Here is a 22,699-nt window from a genome sequence, read left to right on the forward strand (position 1 = left end):
TAATTATGTATTAAGTTATGTAATAATCATTCAATCTAATTATTATAATTAATTATTTTAAAATAATTAAGATTTTTTTTCTGTAGATAATATCAACCCTCAAACCTCTCTATCCCACCTCATAAGGCTACAAAACCCTCTAACTTCTCTTTCAGAGTAAGAACGGTAAAGGAAAGAAGTTTGCAATCAAGAGTCCCATGAAGGCTTTCAAGACGGATCCTTCCTAGCAAGTTAAAGTAGACAAAAGGACAAAACAATTCATTTAATAATAATTTTTATTGCGTGAAATATTATCAATTTCATTGTAATAAATTTAATTATTATAATGAACTATTTAAATTAATGGATTTTATTATAAATATATCAATAATCCCAAACGAGAATTACTCATCCAAAGTTTTAATTTTTTAAGTTGTTACAAAAAAACTTAAAAAAATTAAAAAAAAGTTAAAAAAAAATTATGCATAATATAGGAGGGCAAAAATATCTTTTCATAATACAGGAATGACCATTGGCCCCAATATTAGGGGTAATAGCTATTACCCTGATGAGGGGAGTTATATTCCCCTTCCACTCTCCCAGGGGTATTAATGCTAACTCAATGGATGGCAAAACGTGGGTATCCATTAGGATTAGTAATCATCCCCTTCAAAGGGGGATGATTACTTGCAGCAAAAAGTATCCTAAGTTAGAGGAGGCTATCTTAAAAATTAAAAACAATATCAACTTTCTTAGCTCACTCTCCCCAAATATTGGAGACATGACAACCAATAATATCAACTTTCTTAGCTCACTCTCCGCAAATATCCAAACTCGACTCGTTCCGTAGTTTCCGACCAGATCCATCCTAAATGGGACGATTTTTGTGTTTTTTTTATTTTACTTTTATATTTTACTAATTTAATTAAAAAAATAATTTATTCTAATCTAATTTTATTGATAAATATTATATATTATAGGAGGTTGATAAAAAAATATCGCAATTTCTTCCCATTTTTAATTGGTTATTTGTACTTTTACATTCATAATTATATAAAGTAAAAAAAATTGGCAAAGCAGGGCAGGGTATGAAGAAAAATCTTGGTAACAGTTGTGGCATTTAAAATATTACTGTTTGAGCGGAGTGGGGTGGAGGCAGGCACAGAGATGGTTCAGGCGGGACGATGGTAGTAGAGGCCTGTCTTGAATCCACCCCATCCCATTACCATCCCTACAACTAAGCTATAAAAATATAAAAATTCATCTTGGTGTTATCCAAGACGCGTGTGGAGCAAAACTCAACGCCACCCCATGCCCTCACCTTACGCGGACATGAGGTTTGATCTCAGGTCCTTCGGAAATAAACGACCTATGCAAGAAACTCAGTACCAATTGACCCAAAGGCTGTTGGCCCAATAATCTTTTCTATTCTAAGCTATACACTTGTGTAAAACCATCTTACACCAATGGCATGTAGAAGTTTTTATTTATTTTTTTAATTTAGTTGTACTATCATATTTGACTGTCCCGTTTGATATTACATTAATTCTTTTAAAAAAAATATTAGCACTATTCTATTATTATATATATAACTGTTATTATTTTTAATAAAATTATGATTTGGTCATTTTAATTAAAAATATATAGTTGAATTGGCCACTTTTGCTTCAATCCTATGTTATTTAGAAGCACTGTAAAAAAAATAAATATTTTTTTGAAATTTATTTACTAATTTTATAAAAATATTAATATTAATTAAAAACCAATGAAATTAAAGTCTAAATAAAACCTTCAATTTTAAAAACACTAACTTTACTTAATATTAATATTAATTAACTCAAAAAATCAACTCCAAGTTTTTCTTTAATTATTAAAACATCTATCCCATCACTGTGAACAGAATCATTGACAGATACAAAACAAACCATGCTAGCTGTTCTCTGTCTTCTTTGTCATCTCCCATCAAACATAATCATTAAAAAAAATAAATAAATAAATAAACTTTCATTCATCATGCTCATCTCTATCATTCAAATTACAACAGTGACAAAAGAGAAGCGCAAGCAATGAACCAAGAAAGCAAGAAAGAGTACATGGTTCAAAGCATGAATACAATAATCTTCACAACCATAGTACTCATCATCCTCATCATCCTCATTAAACTTCTCATCTTCTCCAAAACTCAAAACAAGAACAAGATTAAGAAACCACCAAGTCCCACTTCACTCCCAATCCTTGGTCACCTCCATCTCCTCATAAACAACAAACAACCACTCTACAAAACTCTCACTCAACTCTCCAACAACCATGGCCCCATCATGCTCCTCCGTTTTGGCTTTCGGCGCCATGTTCTCATCGTCTCATCTTTCTCCGCTGCAACTGAGTGCTTCACCAACCTCGACATCATATTTGCAAACCGTCCCAAACTCCCCTCCGAAGGTCATCTAACATACCACTCTCGGCACCTCTTCTTTGATAGATTTAGTGGGTGTGTGTGAGTGAAGAGTGTGAAGAGCTTGAGAGACAAAAGAGTGAAGAACAGAGAAGAACAAGTATGAGAGTCAAACTTGAAACTTCTTATTGCTTGCTCATTTTGCTTACACAGATATTAGCACATATATATAGCTGAGTCAATACTGACACAGCTTACAAACATTAAACGCTACAAACAAAAGATAGAGACAACTTGCACTAGTATGGCGCGCACTGTTGTCATACAGGGTACGACCAGACATAAAAGCAAAGCACTTTGTATCTAAAGACCAACGGTTTCTTCTGAGTATCCATCAACATTCTTATGGTCCTCACTGGCGTAACATTTGCCGCATCGTCGCCGTCCATCTCTTCTCTTCAGCGAAGCTCAACTCATCATCCATCATCCGTGCTTCAGAGACACATGCACTTGTCCGGCGCTTGTTCAAAGGTGGCAGTGAGTTCAAGAGAGTGAATATCAGGACAGTGTTGCATGAGATTGTGTTGAATGTGATGATGATGTTGGTGGCCGGAAAGAGGTATTATGTGGATGAAGGTGTAGGTGCGGATGTGGATGAAGTCAAGTGGTTTGAGGAGATGGTGGAGGAGACGTTCAAGCTTAGTGGGATGTCAAATGTCAGGGATTTCTTACCGGAGTTGTTGAGGGTCGTGGATGTGCATGGAGTGGAGAAGAAGTTGGCGAGGTTGGAGAAGATGTGGGATGAGTACTTGCAGAGGTTGATAGATGAGTTGAGAGGCAAACTTGGCAATGGAAATCATGATAATGAGTCCATTATTAGAATGACGCTTATTGGTACTTTGCTATCAATGCAAGAAGATGAAGACCCAGATTATTACACTGATAATCTCATCAAAACACAAGTCCTGGTATATATATAATCACTTAATTTATCACTTAATTTATTAACTAAATATGTATTCATATGAAGATATATAATTATAATGTTGTTTATGCAGAGTCTTTTATCTGCTGGAACGGATACATCATCCGCGACGATAGAATGGGGATTGTCACTGCTAGTAAACCATCCTCAAGTTTTGAAAAAGGCTCAAGATGAGATTGATGAACTTGTAGGACATGACAGACTAATCAAAGAGTTTGATATCCCTAACCTTCCTTACCTTCATTGCATTGTGCTTGAAATTCTTAGGCTTTATCCTGCAGCACCATTACTTCTCCCTCATGAATCATCTCAAGAATGCAAGGTCTTCGGCTTTGACATCCCTCGTGGGACGATACTAGTGGTGAATGCTTATGCCATGCATATAGACCCGGAGATATGGGAAGATGCATTGGTGTTTAAGCCTGAGAGATTTTTAGGTGGAGAGGAGAAAGTGAAGAAGATGATGCCTTTTGGGATGGGGAGAAGGAGGTGTCCTGGTGAAGGACTTAGTTTTAGGCTTGTTGAGTTGGTGCTTGGGGCTCTAGTGCAGTGTTTTGAGTGGGAGAGAGTTGAGGATGAGGAGGTGAGCATGGAGGGAGGAGCTGGTTTGGATATGCATAAGGCTATGGCACTTGAGCTTATGTGCAAACCTCGTCCAGATTTGATTGTTGTTATCTCTGGACTTTAAATCTTTAGAAGTGTTTTTTTGTTAAGTTAAATAAGTCACATAATTCAATGTCACTTTTTGAGTTGGATGGAAATAAAATACCAATCTTCTTTCTTATTTAATGTATTAAAATTTTATTTATGATAATAAAAATGTTTGGTGCTAATTAAAAATGACATTTTGAAGTAATTAATTAAGGGGAGAGTGTGAATACCAAATATATTATATATAGCTGTTGTTACATTTATTTTCCAAGCCATCTGTTAGTTCCGCCTGGTTTGTGGTTTAAAGAACACTCAAAAACACTTAAAGTTTAATCACACAAACCAAGCAAGAAGGAGACACACAAGATTGGTAACCCAGTTCGGCGTCTACTTGCCTACGTCTGGGGGGGCCAAGCCCGGAGATAAACAATCCACTAAAAGAGGTGAAAATGCATGAGTACAAACACTTGTCACTCACTCTCTCAACAATAAAGATCACTACCCTCTCTAGATTGTCTAGTGCTCACACACTCTCCTTCACAAGTCACCCTTACAATCTACGAGCAAAGTAGCTTATATAGACGTCTCAACGTCCCAAAAATAACACATTCATCTTTTAGAATCTCCGCGGTTACTAATGTAAATCTTTCGAAATTAGCTGTTACAACTCCTATTGCAACATAAGTTGCAACATGGCCATGACTGCTGACTTGACTGAGTTCTGGTTACGTTGCGGACGACCTCAAGACCCATCAACCTCCCGGTCATGCTTAGTCTGATTCGATGCAGTCAAATCTCCCGATCCCAACTGCCGGCAACTAGCCTACCTCCTCAGTTCCTCATCACGCAGTCCCCTCACAAGGGGCGCACGTCCTTGTGCGTCTTCATGAAACTTTCCAAACTTAGTCTTCAAAGATTCTCCAAACTTAATTTTCAATTCACCCAAGTTTGGTCCTCAAATCTTCCCAATAATAGATTTTCAATCAATCAACTCAGTCATGCCAATAATAGGCATGTCTTCAAATCTTCAATCATATCTTCAAATAACCTTCATCCATATTTAATCTTCAATTAAATCATCTAAATATGATCTTGAATAACTCCACCAAGATCTTCAAGATATTTGCCTTGCAAGCCAAAACTCTTTGTCATGTCATCATGCTTTGCCATGTCACACAAGTTGCCATGTCATCTTGACTATGTGTCAAATTATACCAAAAATAGTGCGATTGCACTAACACCATCTTTAATTTGGATTATTTGGTTGGAAAAATAACCATATTTTTTATTATCGCTTCCTCTCACCTAAGTCAATTCCTATTAAAATCAATTATAAGATTCTTCTATAGCTCTTTGTAGATTAGATGCAATAGTATTTTTAGTGGAAAAACTTTGTCATGATTATTAAATTGAGGCCCTACTTAAGTTTATCCACGATCTCAGGGATATGTCACACTAGCTCACATTGAGCAAAAGAGTTGGTCTCTTTTGCCCTCTTCAATAGCTCCTGCAAACATTTTCTTGTGTGCTCATCTTGTCTATTTTGGGTTTTCTTTTATTTTACTTAATACTCTTTATTTTTTTTTCATTTATATCCAACATAATTATTTGTTTATATCTGCTCTCACTACTTTCAATAAAATTATTTTTTTTATAAAAAAATATATTTATTTTCCATTGAAAATAACAAAGAAGTAAATAGACAGCTTGTTCTTGATCGCTGCAGCTGTAGTCAATCAATACTAACAAAAATACAAGTTCAATATATGAAATAAATAAATTGATCTAATAAGTGTATATTGGAAAGGCAAATTATAGACAATCAGTATAAGGTGGCCTATTTGACCAACAATTAACCAAGTCTAGCTATTTGACTTTATACACGCACACATATATATATATATATATATATAAAGATAAAAGAAAGTTTTTCTTGTCATGGTGTGTGCATTTGCTAAAGGAGAACAGAAATTTGAGAGAAAAAGAGGCAAAGAAATAAAAGCTTGGTGTTCCTGATCAATAGTCTTCTGATGCCCATTAATCTTGAAATTTCTGCCGCAAAATCTTGTCACTCTTTGAATCCGGCTTGCAGGACTTAGTGTGCAGATAAATAACCGCACACCCATAGTGCATAGCACAATAGACATGTAATACCTCAGAACCTATCTCAAAGCAAACATATAATATAACAGAACTATAATTTCAAAGGTTAAGATCAGAAATTTACAAATTTCAAAATTCTAACTTCAAATATAAGTTGGTGTTCTATACATAAAACAAATATTCACACAGATAGAATAACAACTCAAATTTAGAAATGATCAAAAACACAATCTCTCGCCATCTCACTAAGATGTCTATTGTACTGCTCACTTTGGATTTAAAAAAAATTCAATAATAAGATTATGAGTTTGATAACCCAGTAAATAACCCAGTAAATAACCCACTAAAAATATTGGGATCATGTGCAATTCGAGAATTAAAAAAAAAGAAACAAATAATATCAAATAGCACATATTTGTCACACCCTGAACCCAGTTCGTCGGACCTGGTGCGCAGACAAACGACTGCAGATCTACAGGGCGTGAACCAAGTAAACCTGCAAGGCCTCAGAACTTGCACTACAATAAAAAATGCTATTTGCGACACGAATTGCAACCATTTGTGACAAAAAACCAAAAACGTTGCAAATTTAATCAAATTGCGTCGCAAAAAAATGACCATCCAAGAATGTCACCAATTTTGTTGCAAAAGTTTTTGCACCTACCATGTAATGGTTTGCGACACAAGTTGCAACACATTATTTGCAACGATCTATTGGTGTCGTAAACTTTGTCACAAATGTTGGCACCTAGCATGCAATTGGTTTGCGACACATTATTTGCAACGATTTTTGGCCGTCAAACTCGTGTCGCAAAATTTGAATCCGTTGGGTTGAACTTATTATCAATTTTATATCATTAATTATTTCAGTTATTTACTATGAAGAATGGACACGGATACGGGGACATGACACGACAAGATACGGACACGGCGACACAGTAATTTCTAAAAAAATTAAGAACACGTGTATGGCGGGACACGCATATATATATATATATATATATATATATATATATATATATATATATATATATATATAATGTAAAATATTCATTATAAATATAAATAATTATATTTATTGTTTACATATAAATAACTTTTATAGTAACTCTCTTGCAATTATGCTAAAGAAAAAGTCTTCAACAATAATAAAAAGTCTTCTTTTATTCCTCTTATTTCCAAAATCAAACCCATACTGAGTCAGGTCAAATTAAATATCTCTTGTAAATTTATTATTGACATTCGCCAATTATAACTAATTAGCTACTAACTTTGTATTGAAATTAAAATTATAAATTAAAATTTTAGATGTTACAAAATTATATAAAAATAAACTCATATGTTATTCAAGTTTTTCTCAAACAGCTGGAAAGGACTTAAACTGAATATTCATTCATTACCCCCTTCATTTTTTTTTTAATTATTTGCCATCATAGTGCAAAGAACCCCAAATGCCTTACATATAATTAATACCTTAAATACTTTATGGGTTCCTGATATATATATATATATATATATATATATTCAAAATGAAAGATTTATTTATTTATTTTTTAGATGACAATACATTAATTTTTATTTTTATTTTTTAAAGTTCTATAGTTTCATATGTGTCAATTGTTAATAAGTAATTTTACAATTGAAACCCATTTTTAATATTTTGCATTTAAGAAGGAAATTTCATCATGGCATATTAGTATAATTTTAAAATATATTTAAATATATATTTTTTAAATAAAGGCACAATAATATTGATTTAAGCCTTACAAAAAGTCTAGGGGGATCATGTAGCCAAGTCAAAACCATTTGAGGACTTTTCACCACTTTTCTCCTGCTAATAATAATCCGTAATAATAAATAAGCACACAAAGGCCCATAAGAGACAATCATAAGTTGGGCTTTGTGTTTTGGGCTTTGTTGGGCCGACCCAATCCCAAAATATCACTATAAAAGGAAGCTCATTCCAGTGTTCTCAAAACCCTAGCCGCTGCCGGAGCTCCGACAAGAATGGTAGTTTTCTCGCGCTTGGAGAGCTTCTTCAAACCCTAGATCTCATGCATTTCTCTCTCTCTAATGGCTTCTTCTTCTCCACTGTGTCTTGTAGGGTATTGATCTCGTCGCCGGTGGCCGTAGCAAGAGGGTCAAGCGCACAGTTCCCAGGTTTGACAATGTTTATCTCAAGCTTCTCATTAAGGTGAGATTAGTGTTGATTTTTAGATGATTTTTTTGGTTGATTTGGTGAGTTTGATCTTGATGTGCTTGTTTCGTATTAGCTTTATCGGTTTCTTGTGCGGAGGACGGGGAGCAAGTTCAATGCCGTGGTGTTGAAGCGGCTTTTCATGAGCAAGACCAATCGGCCGCCGATCTCGCTTCGTAGATTGATTAAGTTCATGGATGGGAAGGTCTGGATCTTTTTGGTTTCGATTTTTTTTTGTGATTTGGTGTTTCTTTGTTGATTTTTTTTTTTGGTTATTTTTTGTGGAATTTTTTCTAAATATATACATTTAAAATTTTGTTTGAGAGATAGACGATCATTTCCATAGATGATTCCAATCAAATGTGATGACGTAGAACATGAATTCTGTCTTGTCTGTTTGAACCTTGACAACATGAATTTCTATATGATAGCGTGAATGTTAGCATCAAAGAATGAATCCTAAATATGGCACCAAGTTTCCCATGATCACATCAACCCCATACCTTTTTTGAAAGTGGCAAAAGTCCTATATGAACTACATCTCCTATGTTCTGCAATGTTTGACAAACAATCAATTCCGAATCATATTCCTTGTATCTAGTGTAGATCTACCTACTTTTAAGGAGGAAGTATACTCATAAAACTTAAATCTCATCCTTGTGGCTCATTTTTGCACAAATCAAAAGTTCCCAAACTACTTGGAATAATTAACAACAGACTTTTATCTTTACTTGACATCAAGAACAACCAACATTTAAAAACTATTTTAGTCGATCATTGTTTTCTGTGAGGTTTTTGTCATTGTTACCTGGCTGTGGAGGCATCATTTGATTATTTTCTCAATCTCAATAGCCATTCACACTCATTAAGGGTGAGTGCTTAACCATTCATGCAATTGATAATCTTTTTATTTAGTCATGTTTTGCACTTTCAATTCGTTGTTGCCATATTCTGTAAATTCTGATGGAGAACAACTTTTGGTACCCATTATTTGATTTCTCTGTTCATATGTGACTGAAGTAAATTTGCTTTTATTCTTTTACAGGAGAACACCTTGCATCTAGTGCAGGTGGTATGCCTTTATGTTTGCGGATCATTGTCAAATTGAATTTATTGTGTAGTAATTGAAATAATAATATCAAAGGCCTGATAATTATTTTATTGATTAACATTTTCTCTCTCAAATTTTTAGGAGGTGAACTAATCATCTGGAAGTTACACACATCTGATGATGGTTATACATGGAAAGTACTCAAGACATTATCGTAAGATCAATTCTGAAAATTTTTACACAGGGATTCTGCCCAACAAGATTTTCTTATGTTTAATTCATTTATTTTTTGACCAGATTTCATCAAAAAGACATTCTTGATGTTCAATGGTCTGTTGATGGTGCATATCTTGTTTCTAGTTCAGTTGATAATTCATGTGTAATTTGGGATGCCAATAAAGGTATGATGTAGGATATTTAATATATGTTTCTGTGAAATTGAGCGAATGGTTGCTTATATGATTGTATTTGTTGCCAATATTCAGGTTCAGTCCATCAGATTTTGGATGGTCATTTGCATTATGTTCAAGGTTTCGCTTGGGATCCTTTAGGCCAGTATGTTGCTTCTCTTAGTTCAGATAGAACATGCCGAGTATATGTTAATAAACCTCAAGCTAAATTGAAGGGTTATGAGAAATTGAATTATGTTTCTCAGCATGTTATCACAAAGTCCGAACTACAAAGACAGGAAGACTGTAAGGTTTGTAAATTAGTTGTCAATTGTTTTTCTCATGTATCAGTTGGTTCTGTCTGTGACAATAATAAAATTCATAACCATTTTTTCAGCCTCCTTCCAAATCCCATCTATTTCATGATGAGACATTACCATCCTTTTTTCGGAGATTAGCATGGGCACTAGATGGATCATTTTTGCTAGTACCAGCTGGTATTTTTCTACATACTTCTAAAACAGTTCTTAGACTTATTCTATTTAATTATAGTCCTTTAATTATAATGTATGGCTAGATATGTTCATCTTGCCAATTATGTTGGATTTTGATTAATTTATTGATATCTATCTTAGCACAAGTTTCCATAAAAGTTTGACCAGATTTATGAGTCTATCCTTTTTGAGGTATCTCTTTTTTACTGCTTTTTTGTTCTGTTTTTAGGTATATACAGAATCTCCTCATATTTCTCACGCTCCTGCTAGGTCTGGAGAGTCTAGGTCTGGAGTCTGCTTCCCATGCCCCTCACACTTCAAAGGATGTTGAACAGCCTCAACCTGTCGATCATATTGCAACAAAATAAATGTGGTGTTTTGGATTACATTAGATACTTGGACTATTACATTTTGTATTTGTTTGTTGTATTAGATGTTTGAACTATTATATTTTGTATTGCATTGTTATTTTAGATATTTATCGATTGGAATGTTTATTTTGAAAAAAAATAAAATAAAATTTATTGTTCAAGATTATAAATTAGGGTTTAAAACAGGTTTGTGAATATTTAAAAAATTATTATAAATAATCATGGTTATGAATAATTAATTTGTGACATAATTTCATGACAATAAAAATTGTGCCGCAGAATATTTTCACCAAGATGCAACACAATTTGTAATAATCGAAGCGTGTTCTCAAATTTTTGTTGCAGAAACATTGCAGCACTTTGCGAACATAATTCATGACACAAAAAGCTTTTGCGACAAATAAAACGAGTATAAAATTTGTTGTAAAAGACTTTTAATATGTGCAACACAATTTTTGCGACGCGTAGAGTTTTAGTGACAATCAAAAATAAAATCGCAAAGAACGTCGTAAAAAGTCTCAAATATCTAGACATTTATTGCGACACGTAAAATTGCGTCGCAATAAATTCGTCGCATATCATCGCAAATCGAATCGACAAATATCGTTTCGTAAGATTCATAAATCGCAATTAAATCATAAACGCTTTTTATTTTTCGTGTCGCAAAAAATTTGTGACACATGTCTTCAAAAAGTCGTCAAATATTTGCATGACATCCCAAAACGCAACACCTTTTATCGCGTCGTAGATTATGTCTGCAAATCGCGATCCGTGACACATTTTTATCTTTGTCTCAGCAAAAATATGTCAGAAATCATGCTTTTTGTTGTAGTGTTGATTTAGGACAGACAAAATTATAACAAACCAACTGGGTTACAGGATTACAGACTCTACAGAGTATACAATGCATGAATACAAGAAGTCCAAAATGCAAAAGTACATGAATACATGGATAGACAATGACAAGAACTCAAATTTTACAACAGGACAAGACAACATCTACAGAAAATCTTTCAAAATCCACGTTGGTCTATCATTTTTTATCTGAAAAGGATTTAAAGCAAATCCATGAGCTCACTGGCTCAGTAAGTAATCTAGAAATTGTTTTAAAACAACAAAGTTTATAAATCTCAATTTCAAATACCGCAAGCAATTAAGCATCCAAACTTAGACTAAATAGAGCTTAACAAATACAAAATAAATAGTCCATTAGGGGTATAGTTCTCAAGTAATATCGTTAACCAAAATATTGTAGGCAAAAGAATTATCAGATTTCAAAGTTGTAAATCAGAGATATAGTAAATCGTCAAATAAGAGTATAAGTCAGTTAGACTAAACCAGAAATTACAGAGGTATGTTTCAAGTATACCCGATTTTCAGAATAATACAAGTCTTTGAAATCATAATTTAAACAAAATACATAGTATAATATTCTAATAAAAGAATATTTTCAAATATATCATTCATTAAAATTTGAAACCCAAAAATGCAATCTCAAAAATGCAAAATTTGAAACCCAGAAATGCGATCTAAAAAATGCAGAAAATTCAAGGTAGGATAAAAAAGTGTCTGTGATATATCCGGAAATCAATAACACATAAATAGTGCAATTGAATAAAATCAAAATCAAAAGTCAAAGCAGAGTGTAACAAATTCCAGTGTATGTCTCCAAATTCACTATAGATGCCAGAGGTCATTTATTTACTCTCGGGGACCTGAGACTGAATATCAGGTGACCATTAATTATTTTACCAAACAGACACGATACAAAACTGTAGTCTCATTTTTTTCATATTTTTTTGTCGATAAGGTCAGGGTTTAAGCCCCCACTGACAGGGTTGCATATTTCTCTTGGAGACCAAAACATTCAGATACAAAAATATTTAAAAGGTACAAATCTAGAAATTACCAAATTCCTCCAATTCCCAAGTCCACAATTATAATAAAAATTTCAAGATCCCACTTTTGAGAGAAAGAAAAATATATGGAAATTAAAGATTAAGCATAACATTTAAAATTATTCAAAATACTAATTTCTCCAAACTAAAGCAAAACAAATATACAAATAAATAAATAATGGGCATTATTTAATCAACCCAAATGATAGCAGATCATACCAATCTCTGGATACATATAAAATACTCAGTTTAAAACATTTAATATAATCAACTAAATGAAATCACAATACTAGCATAAATAATATTTCAATAACCAAAACAAAGGGAAAAGTAATAATTTAATTAAGACAATTAAATAAAATATCTGAAAATACATATTAAAAAATAAATAATTTCAATATTAACAAAAATACATGTATTTAAATTAAAATGCCATAACAAAATAGTAGGTAAATTATCTTGCTAATTAATAATTTTTCAAACACTGGAAATACAAGGTTAATGGTGGATTACTTACCTTGAAATTTCTCTACTCCAAGCCACAACGTGAAAACCAAAAGTCACTTCTCAAATGGTCCTATAACCCAGTGATTGGCAACCATTATAACTTAAGAAATCATGAACTAAACAAAACATAATTATAAATGTAAACCCACTTAACAATTCTAAGCACACGAATACAAATAAATACATACACATATTTACAAGTCCCAAGACCTGGTTCTAATAGGTTGGAAGGTATGAAATCTTGACCCACAAAGCTGAAAAAGTCAGCATCAATAACCACCAAACAATTTCTCCGGAAATAAAAACAAAGCATAAAAATGCTCGGATTTTAAAGCTGACTACAACACCAAAACAAGGTTTATCCAAAGATGATAGGGTCACTTTCAAGTGCAAAAGCACATACATTTAAAAGCTGCAGGATTTAGAAGGTGAGTGACTTCACCTATGCATGCACTAGTTGGCCCTTAAGCATGCTTGAAAGAAATATGGAGACATGCAAGACAACTAAATTTAGATGCATATAAAACTTGGGTTTCTAAAGATTTCAAAAACATTAACAGGCTGTAGGTTTTCATGCAAGAATATGCCCATCCATATAAACACTAAAATGGCTGCAGCTCTTGATGTAAATATAAGCATATATATGTACCTACAAAAAAGGCTGCAGTTCTTCATGCAAATATATACCTATATATTCTTTCAAAAGGGTACAACTCTTGAAGCAAACATAAGCATATAAACAAACAAGTTTTCATCTTGTCATACAAACATGCCATGATTGGAGAGTTAAGCTTTTGATCAAGGTGGACAATCATCAGTAACTACCTCTAGGCTTACCAACAAGTTGACGACAATGATCTACTCTTCGGCTTGATCACCGTCGCTACAGTGCTTCGGCAATGTTCTTCACTCTTGAAGCTCCAAGTGGAGAAGCAATGGAAACCAAGGAGATGAAGCAAGGGAGAGAGGAAGGAGGCAAGGAGGTTGAAACTTGGTTTGACAGCAAGCATGGATGTGATGGAGCCCGGGAATTCCTCCTTTTAACAAACTTTTCACAGCAGGGTGACAAAGAGAAGAGGGATTTTGGGAGAAAAAAAAACAAATTATTAGCATCCCAAGCAAGATTTAATATCATATGGGTGAGGTCCACATATTTATCCAAAATATAATTCATAAACCAAAGTGGTTCAACAAAATACAATTTAATAACATACGAAAATATATGTCTCCAAATCACTATAGCCAAAACAAAATATAATATCAGAGATCATTTGTTTACACTCGGTGACCCGAGCCAAAATATCAGAGTTCATTTGTTTACCCTCGGTGACCCAAGCCAAAATATTGGAGGCCATTATTCTTCACAGACGGAACGGTGGAAAACTATAGTTTCTTAACAGAGTCAGAGTTTTATGTCGACATGGTTAGTGTTTACCCCCAATGACAGGATTAGTTCTTTGTTAAATGGAGACTACATGTATTTGTATCAACATAACCTTGTTATTTGAAAGCAAAATAAAATTTTCAGACTTTCAGACAAAATTTCAGATAAGTCGGGGCACAACAGAATTTATAGAATAATTTGTCAAACAAACATACAAATATACGCATGATCCTACATCTTTACAGTAAAAATAATCCAGTTATATTCAAAACAATTTACAAACATAAAATAGTTCAAAGAATAACATACATGATGAAAATGTGGGAGTTAATGTTTCAGGGAAAGAAAGTAAATAAAAAATTTAATAAGTATATAATAATAGAAATTGGATCAAAGCCCAACAAATGTTTTAATATTATATAAGCAAGCTTTAAAAGAATTTAAATAAATTCCGAATTGTTGATAATCATAATTTATATATATACATGTACATTTATATGTGATATTCTAAGGAAACTTGTTCAATTTGGGATTCAGAGTTTTGGACATAAATTAGGTATTAAAAATCTTTTTAACACAAGCAAGAAAATTGAAAGAAGTGCTAAGCTAAATTAACTTCTAAAGCTTGCAACAATATCAAAAGATCGTACATAGCACTGGATTCTTAACCACCTAACTAGAGTGATCAATTCTCCCTACTTGAACTATTATAGATTCTGAACATTAACAAAAGAACTCACTAGAACAGAAATATATATAAAATGATTATCAAAAGCATGATTTAAGTAGGACTCAAGTCTTTGAGAACTGAATCTAGCATAACTTTTTCTATACTTTCCCAAATCATAAAATTCAAGATTCTAAGAAGAGTAGACACCTACAAATATGACATCCAAAATTCACATGGCTTAGAGCACTACTCAAAGGAAGACATTTATTTGAATATCCAACTATTCCTACAGACTTATAATTCCACATATCTCTTTAAAACATGCATATCTCTCAATATATAACTCCAAAATCAATGATATTTTACCGATTGTCAGATAAATTAATAATAAACAACTCTTATGTTTTCCACCTTTGCTAATTCAATCTCTATGACTATCAACAATACCCACCAATCTTGATGTTCTGCACAGACATCCCATCCGAGAGAGTTTACTAATAAAATCATATTTCATGAAATACATGCGTATAAATTCTAAACATTTTCATGTATCTAGAAAACATCAGCCTATATAACTTTTGTATTTCACTCTTCTCCAAATTCCACCTATAAGACCATGAAATTGTCTGATAAAACTTCATGCTTTTTTGTAGAAATATCATTTGGGTACAAGAATAGTAATATGGCTATAACTCAACCATTATAGAGGAAAAAATTATGAAATTTCTCAAATATATAGATCATGATGACTTCTACAACTTTACTATATAATTCTACACCTAATACAAAATCTAAAGTCATGAAAAAAAATAAAAAAATCCCATCAAGGTCTGCGTAGATGTCTTATCTGAGGCCACTTAATTTAAGCATTATAACTTACATGATACACATCCAGAAAATCTGAAATTTTGCTGTAAGCTAGCTAAGATTCTGCTCTACAAATTCCGTATTTTGATCTCATCTAAATTTGGTCTCTAGATCTTCCAAAATTAAAGAGGCACCTCTACTATGCTAACAACAAAATTTCTGAATCTTATCCTCAAATAAATTCAATTCCCCATAATTTATATGGAAGATATGAATTTGAAAATAGATAACTCATTAGGTTTACATACAACGGTGATTTAACATGATGACCAAAATGAAGCCCGAGCAAAAGACTACTCTTATAGCAATAGACTCCTTGAGACAATACAATAACACAAAGCATTAACATAGAGTGCAACAACCTACTTGAACAATTGGCGAAGAGAAGATCTCCTTGACTTCACCGCCAGTACCACCACATACAAAGCAGAAGAAGACATGGTTTGCTCTTAAGTTTTTTTTTATTTTTTCAATGTAAGGTGATCGTGTGCTACGGGATAAAATCAGATGGCGAGATTAATTTGGTAACCACTAAGAAAATCTAATGGTTTTTTTTTTTTAAACAAATAGAATAGAATAAAGTTAATAAATAATATAATAATATTATTATTAGCTATAAAGGGGTGGGGTCCACAAATCCTCTTAATAAGCTCTAAAAGTTTACTAATTCCGATTTTCAGATATATATTCTTTGTTAGTGATACCACTTCCTTTGAAGTTGAAGTTCTTCGGAAAATATTTATTATGAATCTATTTGTGTAGTGATCTTGATACTATTATGTGTGTTAGATAGAATTTTTTACTTATTCTCATTGTTTCTATTATTAATCAACACTAAGTTATGTGGTTTGTTGGTATCTATTATTATTATTATTATTATTATTATTATTATTATTATTATTATTATTAAATTAATTATATGCATGGACAAGAGCTATTACTGTTGCACACACAAGACTTTCTATGGTTGTGAAGCAAAGAAAAAAGTGTAAAGATTAAATGAAGATCCATACACATATGAAGTGAGCTACCATGGTAAGCACACCTGCGAAACCTCCATCTCTCCTCTCATTATGTCACGCCCTAAACCCGACCCGTGACGAGACAAATGGCAGGGCGCACTCGCAGGCGAGAAACCCCTCGAGACACGCAAGGTATAAAACCTGACTCATAGCATGATCTAACAAAGTCACAGATTACAAATAACTAAATACAATAACTTCCGAGTACAACTTCAAGGACCACAACAAGAGAATTTACAACTCAACTACACTGAGAAAAGATGTTTGACCGCCCATTAAATTACAACTGGATCTTGCTCCTAATCTGAAATGAGAAAACAACTATTTATGAGCTTGACAGTTCAATAAGTACCCACTAAAAATATCAGGATCATAAAAGTTTTAAATTTTCAAAACTCAAACAAGTATGATAAAATACAAGTTTATCATAATAAAATTCAAAAGTTAAGTTTTTCAATAAAACATAGCTAATTAAAACGTCAAGCATATATGCCCCACAAATAACTATTGCCAAAACAAAATATAAGAGGTTATATGTTTACCCTCGGTGCTCCGAGCCAAAATATCAGAGGTCATAAGTTTACCCTCGGTGACCCGAACCAAAATTATTGGAAGCAGTTATTCTTCACTGAAGGAACGGTGTTAAACTATAGTTTATATTTCAGAAATACATGTCGACACGGTCAATGTTTAACCCCCAATGATAGGGTTATTTCAAAGTTACTTGGGTACTACAAGTTGTTATGTCAAAATACGTAATGTCCAAACATTTATCAAAACAGAATACAAAAATTTGATGATCCCTTTTTCAGATAAAAATAATTTTAATTCAATTCCAAATCTAAATACTTATATATGAATTGCAAATAATAAATAAATAAGTAATTCAAAATATAAATCAAAATAATAAGTATTTTTCTCAAAAATTTCAGAAATTCAGAAAACTAAAATTTTCAAGTATATACACATAATAGAACTAATATGTGGGATACTTGTTTAACGACTAGATTTCGAATTCAAACCAATCAAATTTTCTCAGAAAGTCCTATATTTGTGAATACCCCATCATAATTACATATAAAACAAATTTTAAAATTCACGCGAATGCAAAAACATATTCAAGACACTAACAAAGCTACCAAGGTCGAGACTAATAACCTATTTCCCTACGAACCTTAAGATTGAAATCAACATAGGTTTGCAAATTCTAACTCAAATTGGAAATTTCAATCTTCTGAGAAAACTAGACATCTACATCTATAACATATCCAAATCTCATAATGATTTGAGATCTATAGAATTTAACCTATCATTTTTAAAAATCATAAATATGTAAACAAACAATTTCAGATATACCCTTTCTAATAAAAAAATATCTCACAACATGTAACTTCAAATAAGATTAAACTTTAGAAGTATATAACTAACTCAAAATTGGACAACTTTCTTATTAAACATGAGTCCTGATTCAACATCTAAGATCCTCATATTCTCTGATCAAAATTCATGCTACTTGCAAAAATGCCAGTGAGTACACCTATAAAAATTTGATCATATCTCACAAATTAAAAGACCAAAAATTCTAAAATTTGGCAGAGTCAAAGATAAAATCATTCTCTACAACTTTATTGTATAAATATAAATCTAAATCAGAACTTAAAATCATGATATTAATAAAACAATTGTTTAAGGGTTGCACAAAAATCTTGTCCGCGTCACCTGCGTCTAAAAATTATAATTTACAGGATACTTATGTAAAAATTCTGAAATTTTGTAGGAACTTAGCCAACTTAAAACTCTATAAGTTTCTTATTTTACTCTACTCCAAATTCGGCCTCTAAGGCCTCTAAAATGAAGAGGGATTTCTACTATGCTAACAGGAATTTCTGAATCTTATCCTCAAATTAAATCAAATCGACATTCTCACCAAACCCTAACCCTAACTAGTATTAAGCCACTACAATCATAAGAAAGAGCATAAATAAAATAAATCAGAATCTTAGCTCAATAATAACAGTGAAACAAAACCTCGAGACCGAGACCCTTCTCCCATCCTCGCCACTGACACCACCCGCAAATAGGGAGAGAAACAGATGTGGCTAGGTCTCTCTCTTTTTTCCCTAAATGGTGATCTAAAACCGAAAGAGGTAAAGAGACGGCTAGGTTTCGAAACTAAAAACAAAATCAACGGCTAGGATTAAAAGTAATAACAACGTCTTGGATTTAATTAAGGGGTGGGGCTCACACATTATCTCTTCTCTACCTCCTCCTCCGCCGCCTCCTCCTCCTTCTCCAGTCACCAGAGCCACCCTAACTCCGGCAACCTCTCTATCAACTTCTATCAATTTGGGAAGCAGATTTTCAAGAGAATTTGACAGTGGCAAAGTTTTGACAGCTCTGTCTTCTTTTGAAACTCTGGCCGACAGGGATGGAGATTATCCGGTGGCAGATCTCGCCGAAGTGATGTTTAACTCCAGTAGCAGTGGAAGTAGCATGGATGCCATTTTTAATTCAAAGCTGGAACATTGGAAAGGATAAGATCATGTTTATTGATTAGTTTAATTAGGAAGGTGTTTAATTAATTAGCTTTTTCATTGATATGTTATTGATCACTAGTCATTCTTTTTTGTTATTAATTAATGTTGTATGTGCTTCCTGATTATTTTGGATGGTTATACTACTAATTACATGGTATTAATACTTTTTAGTCATGCTTGGCTTTGTAATTAATTAAATCACAATTTTTGCATGTTTTGTTTCTTACTGAATGAATCATGATGGTGGTTCATTTGCATAAAAAGTACTTAAAAAAATAAAATAAGTGCAAACCTTTCTAAATAAATAAGATACCTTCCGTCTCTCTGATCTCTCATTTTTCTTAATGATGTATACATGATTAAATTTCCCTTTCACATGCAATTTTTAGTTTATAATAATTGATTCCCACTCGCCATTAATTCTTGTAACCCGTACTATTATATTTCAATAATTGATGGGATATGAATCATCTATAATTAATTTGGATCACAAATCACAATCCACTAGTACATCTTATTTTAATAAAGTTGTTTGGTAGTGACAAAGAGGAAAAAAAAAATTTAGAGGAACTTTTTAAATTTTGGGTTGAAATGCTTAATGAATATATCTTTTAAATCAATTAAATTCTAAAGAGATTCATTTCCGGGGAGCATTTGGCTGGAAAATAAGATCAAATGATTTTGATGAAGATGATTAATTAAGTAATTGAAAAAAAAATTAACAAATAGGATATAAATCAAAGTTAGTTGAACTACCTTGAACTCCGTTTTGTTTTGTTTTTTTTTATTATTATTTTTTTTAAAAAAAAAAAATGGATGAACCACACTGCATTAAAAAAAAGAAAAATAACAAATACTCCGACCACTAGATGTGGTCAAGGAGAACAAAAAGAACAAGCACACAGGGGTCACCACCCCCTAAAAAGAAAGAAACAAAATAACAAATCTAGCCAGAGCCAGGGTCGAGCGTCTCCACTGAAGATCGAATCTCCTCGAAAGACTTCACACGAGGAGCAAGGAACTCTAAACTGCGTCTGACAGTGTTGCAGTCCTCTTCCAGCTTCACTTTTGGTCCGTCTGCGAGAGAAAAACACCAAGATACAAGCATACGATCAATTTTCATAATGAGACAAAGAGAATGCATGACATTAGCATTGAAAATGCAATCGTTCCTAGCTATCCAAATATTCCAAATGATTGCTTTCGCCACTAAGTCCCCAAAACCCCTTCTCTCAGAGTGCAAATTATTTCTCCACCGACCCCAAAGATCCCGAAGAGACAACGGTAACTGTGGTAGCCGAAGGATGCTGATAAAGTAGTCCCAGACCTTGTTAGCAAAGGAGTAGTGGATAAACAAGTGGTCGACCGTTTCTGTCGCTGCATTACACATGACGCACGTATCAGTTGGTAGTCTATTACATCTCCTACGAGCTAAGTTTTCCAACGTGAGAATTTTGTTTTGCCACGCAAGCCAATTGAACAGACTAATTTTCTTAGGACACCAGTTACGCCAGAAGAAACGCGAAATCGAGCATCTGAGCCCCCCATCAATTAAGAGATTATAGAAGGACTTCACCGTGAATGTCCCATTTCCATTAAGTCTCCAACTCTTAATGTCCTTTAAATGATTATCCGACGTCTGTACGTCTGTACAAGTAAGTCTGACGACCTCATTGTCGGAAAAAGGCGGCACCACCAACAAGTGTCTAAGCTCGTGAACGGTGCCAGTAGGGTGGATGCTCGCGCCGTACTCAATAGGCCAAAGATTTCTAGGGGCGACACCGTTAATCCATCCGTCATGCCAAAAAAGTGTATCCTTGCTGGTAAGGATTTTGTGAGAGAAACAGCTTCTAAGAGCCGGTAAACAGCTCAAGACCCCTTTCCAAAAGAAAGAAATTCTACCCGTCTGGTATGGCCAAAGATTCGAACGAGATAGACCATAATTAAATTGAATCACCATTGCTCCTCTCCAAGAAGAGTCCATCATGAACTTCCACCACCACTTCCCAAGTAGGGCCTTATTGAAGCAATCCAGGTCCAGGATCCCCCAACCCCCATGATCCCGCGGTCGACATAGATTCTTCCAGCAAACCAGTCGACAACCCGGATGATCAATATCAGGCCCCGACCAAAGAAAGTCTCTTCTGATACGATCAATCCCTTTAACTACCCAACGCGGTAAACGGAAAATGGACATCCAGTAAGTTGGGATAACCGACAACACGGAGTTTACAAGGGTGAGGCGACCTCAAAGAGATAAATGTTGCATTTTCCATGCCACAAGCCTTTTCCTAACCTTGAAAATGACCTCTTCCCAGTCCTGCTTGCGCGGCCTTCTGCCAGATATTGGGATACCCAAATATACAACTGGAAGTAAACCTGCCTTACACTGCAACGTAGCTAAAGCCGCTTGACTGGGAAGCACACCAACTCGACTTGAGTAGAGACAGGTTTTCGAAAAATTAGTTTCAAGCCCAGATAACCCTTCAAATAGATACAAAATCAGCTTAAATATCCTGAGATCCTCGCACCCACCAGCAGTCAGAATCAAGAGATCATCCGCATAATGCAGGTTACATCTATTCCCAAATTCTCCCAAAGGCACCCCCACTAACACTTGCGAATTAAAAGCGTGCGCGAACATCGAGCTAAGAACGTCAGTCACCAAAATAAAGAGTAATGGCGACAAAGGGTCACCCTGCCTCAGCCCTCTATGGTATCTGATGTAACCGTGTGGAGCTCCATTCACAAGAATCGAGGCTTTCGAGGAAGTCAGAATACATTTGATCCATCCAACCCATCTTTCCCCAAAACCCCTGGCCGCCAACAAATCAAAGATAAAGTCCCGATCCACAACATCAAACGCTTTAGCAAAGTCAACTTTTAAAATGTGTCCAGGGAGGTTCCGCTTGTGCAAGCTGAAGAGCAGTTCCTCCGCAGTAGCGATGTTATCTAAAATACACCTTCCCTTTAGAAACGCCGATTGATCCGAATCAACAAGAGCGTTAATCACAGCACCCAGACGGGACGCTAAGATCTTAGATAAAATTTTCAATGTGGAGTTAATAAGGCTAATAGGGCGAAAATCCCCTGGCGACTCCGGGGAGTCAACTTTGGGAATAAGAGCAATATTAACCCAGTTTATACACTCAAGATTAGCTCTCCCCTAATAAAAGTCCTCACAGAGAATAAGCAAGTCGAT

The 22,699-nt window shown here is 33.9% G+C and overlaps 2 protein-coding genes and 1 long non-coding RNA gene across 6 annotated transcripts; 2 read left to right on the plus strand and 1 right to left on the minus strand.

Moving 5' to 3' along the window:
* Positions 1-1,941: 1,941 nt before the first annotated feature.
* On the plus strand, positions 1,942-4,044 carry LOC120265300 (cytochrome P450 81Q32-like). The gene is made up of 3 exons (XM_039273172.1): positions 1,942-2,473; positions 2,700-3,339; positions 3,430-4,044. The coding sequence occupies exons 1-3, from the start codon at positions 2,073-2,075 to the stop codon at positions 4,042-4,044; spliced, it is 1,656 nt and encodes a 551-aa protein (XP_039129106.1). The 5' UTR covers positions 1,942-2,072.
* Positions 4,045-8,092: 4,048 nt separating this feature from the next.
* LOC120264414 lies at positions 8,093-10,714 on the plus strand. 4 transcript variants are annotated; one of them, XR_005537421.1, is made up of 9 exons: positions 8,093-8,120; positions 8,215-8,304; positions 8,384-8,512; positions 9,500-9,572; positions 9,656-9,759; positions 9,844-10,058; positions 10,145-10,244; positions 10,383-10,433; positions 10,512-10,714. It is a non-coding gene; the product is annotated as an uncharacterized LOC120264414 (long non-coding RNA). The 4 variants fall into 4 exon arrangements; XR_005537423.1 differs by lacking the exon at positions 10,383-10,433 and having other exon boundaries at positions 9,844-9,913; positions 10,014-10,058; positions 10,471-10,714; XR_005537420.1 differs by lacking the exon at positions 10,383-10,433 and having other exon boundaries at positions 10,471-10,714.
* Positions 10,715-20,443: 9,729 nt separating this feature from the next.
* LOC120265301 lies at positions 20,444-21,694 on the minus strand. The gene has a single exon (XM_039273173.1). It carries the CDS (start codon positions 21,692-21,694, stop codon positions 20,444-20,446), a length of 1,251 nt encoding a protein of 416 aa, XP_039129107.1.
* Positions 21,695-22,699: the final 1,005 nt, after the last annotated feature.

This window comes from Dioscorea cayenensis, chromosome 7 (genome assembly GCF_009730915.1).
Source record: "Dioscorea cayenensis subsp. rotundata cultivar TDr96_F1 chromosome 7, TDr96_F1_v2_PseudoChromosome.rev07_lg8_w22 25.fasta, whole genome shotgun sequence".
Taxonomy (NCBI): Eukaryota; Viridiplantae; Streptophyta; class Magnoliopsida; order Dioscoreales; family Dioscoreaceae; genus Dioscorea; species Dioscorea cayenensis.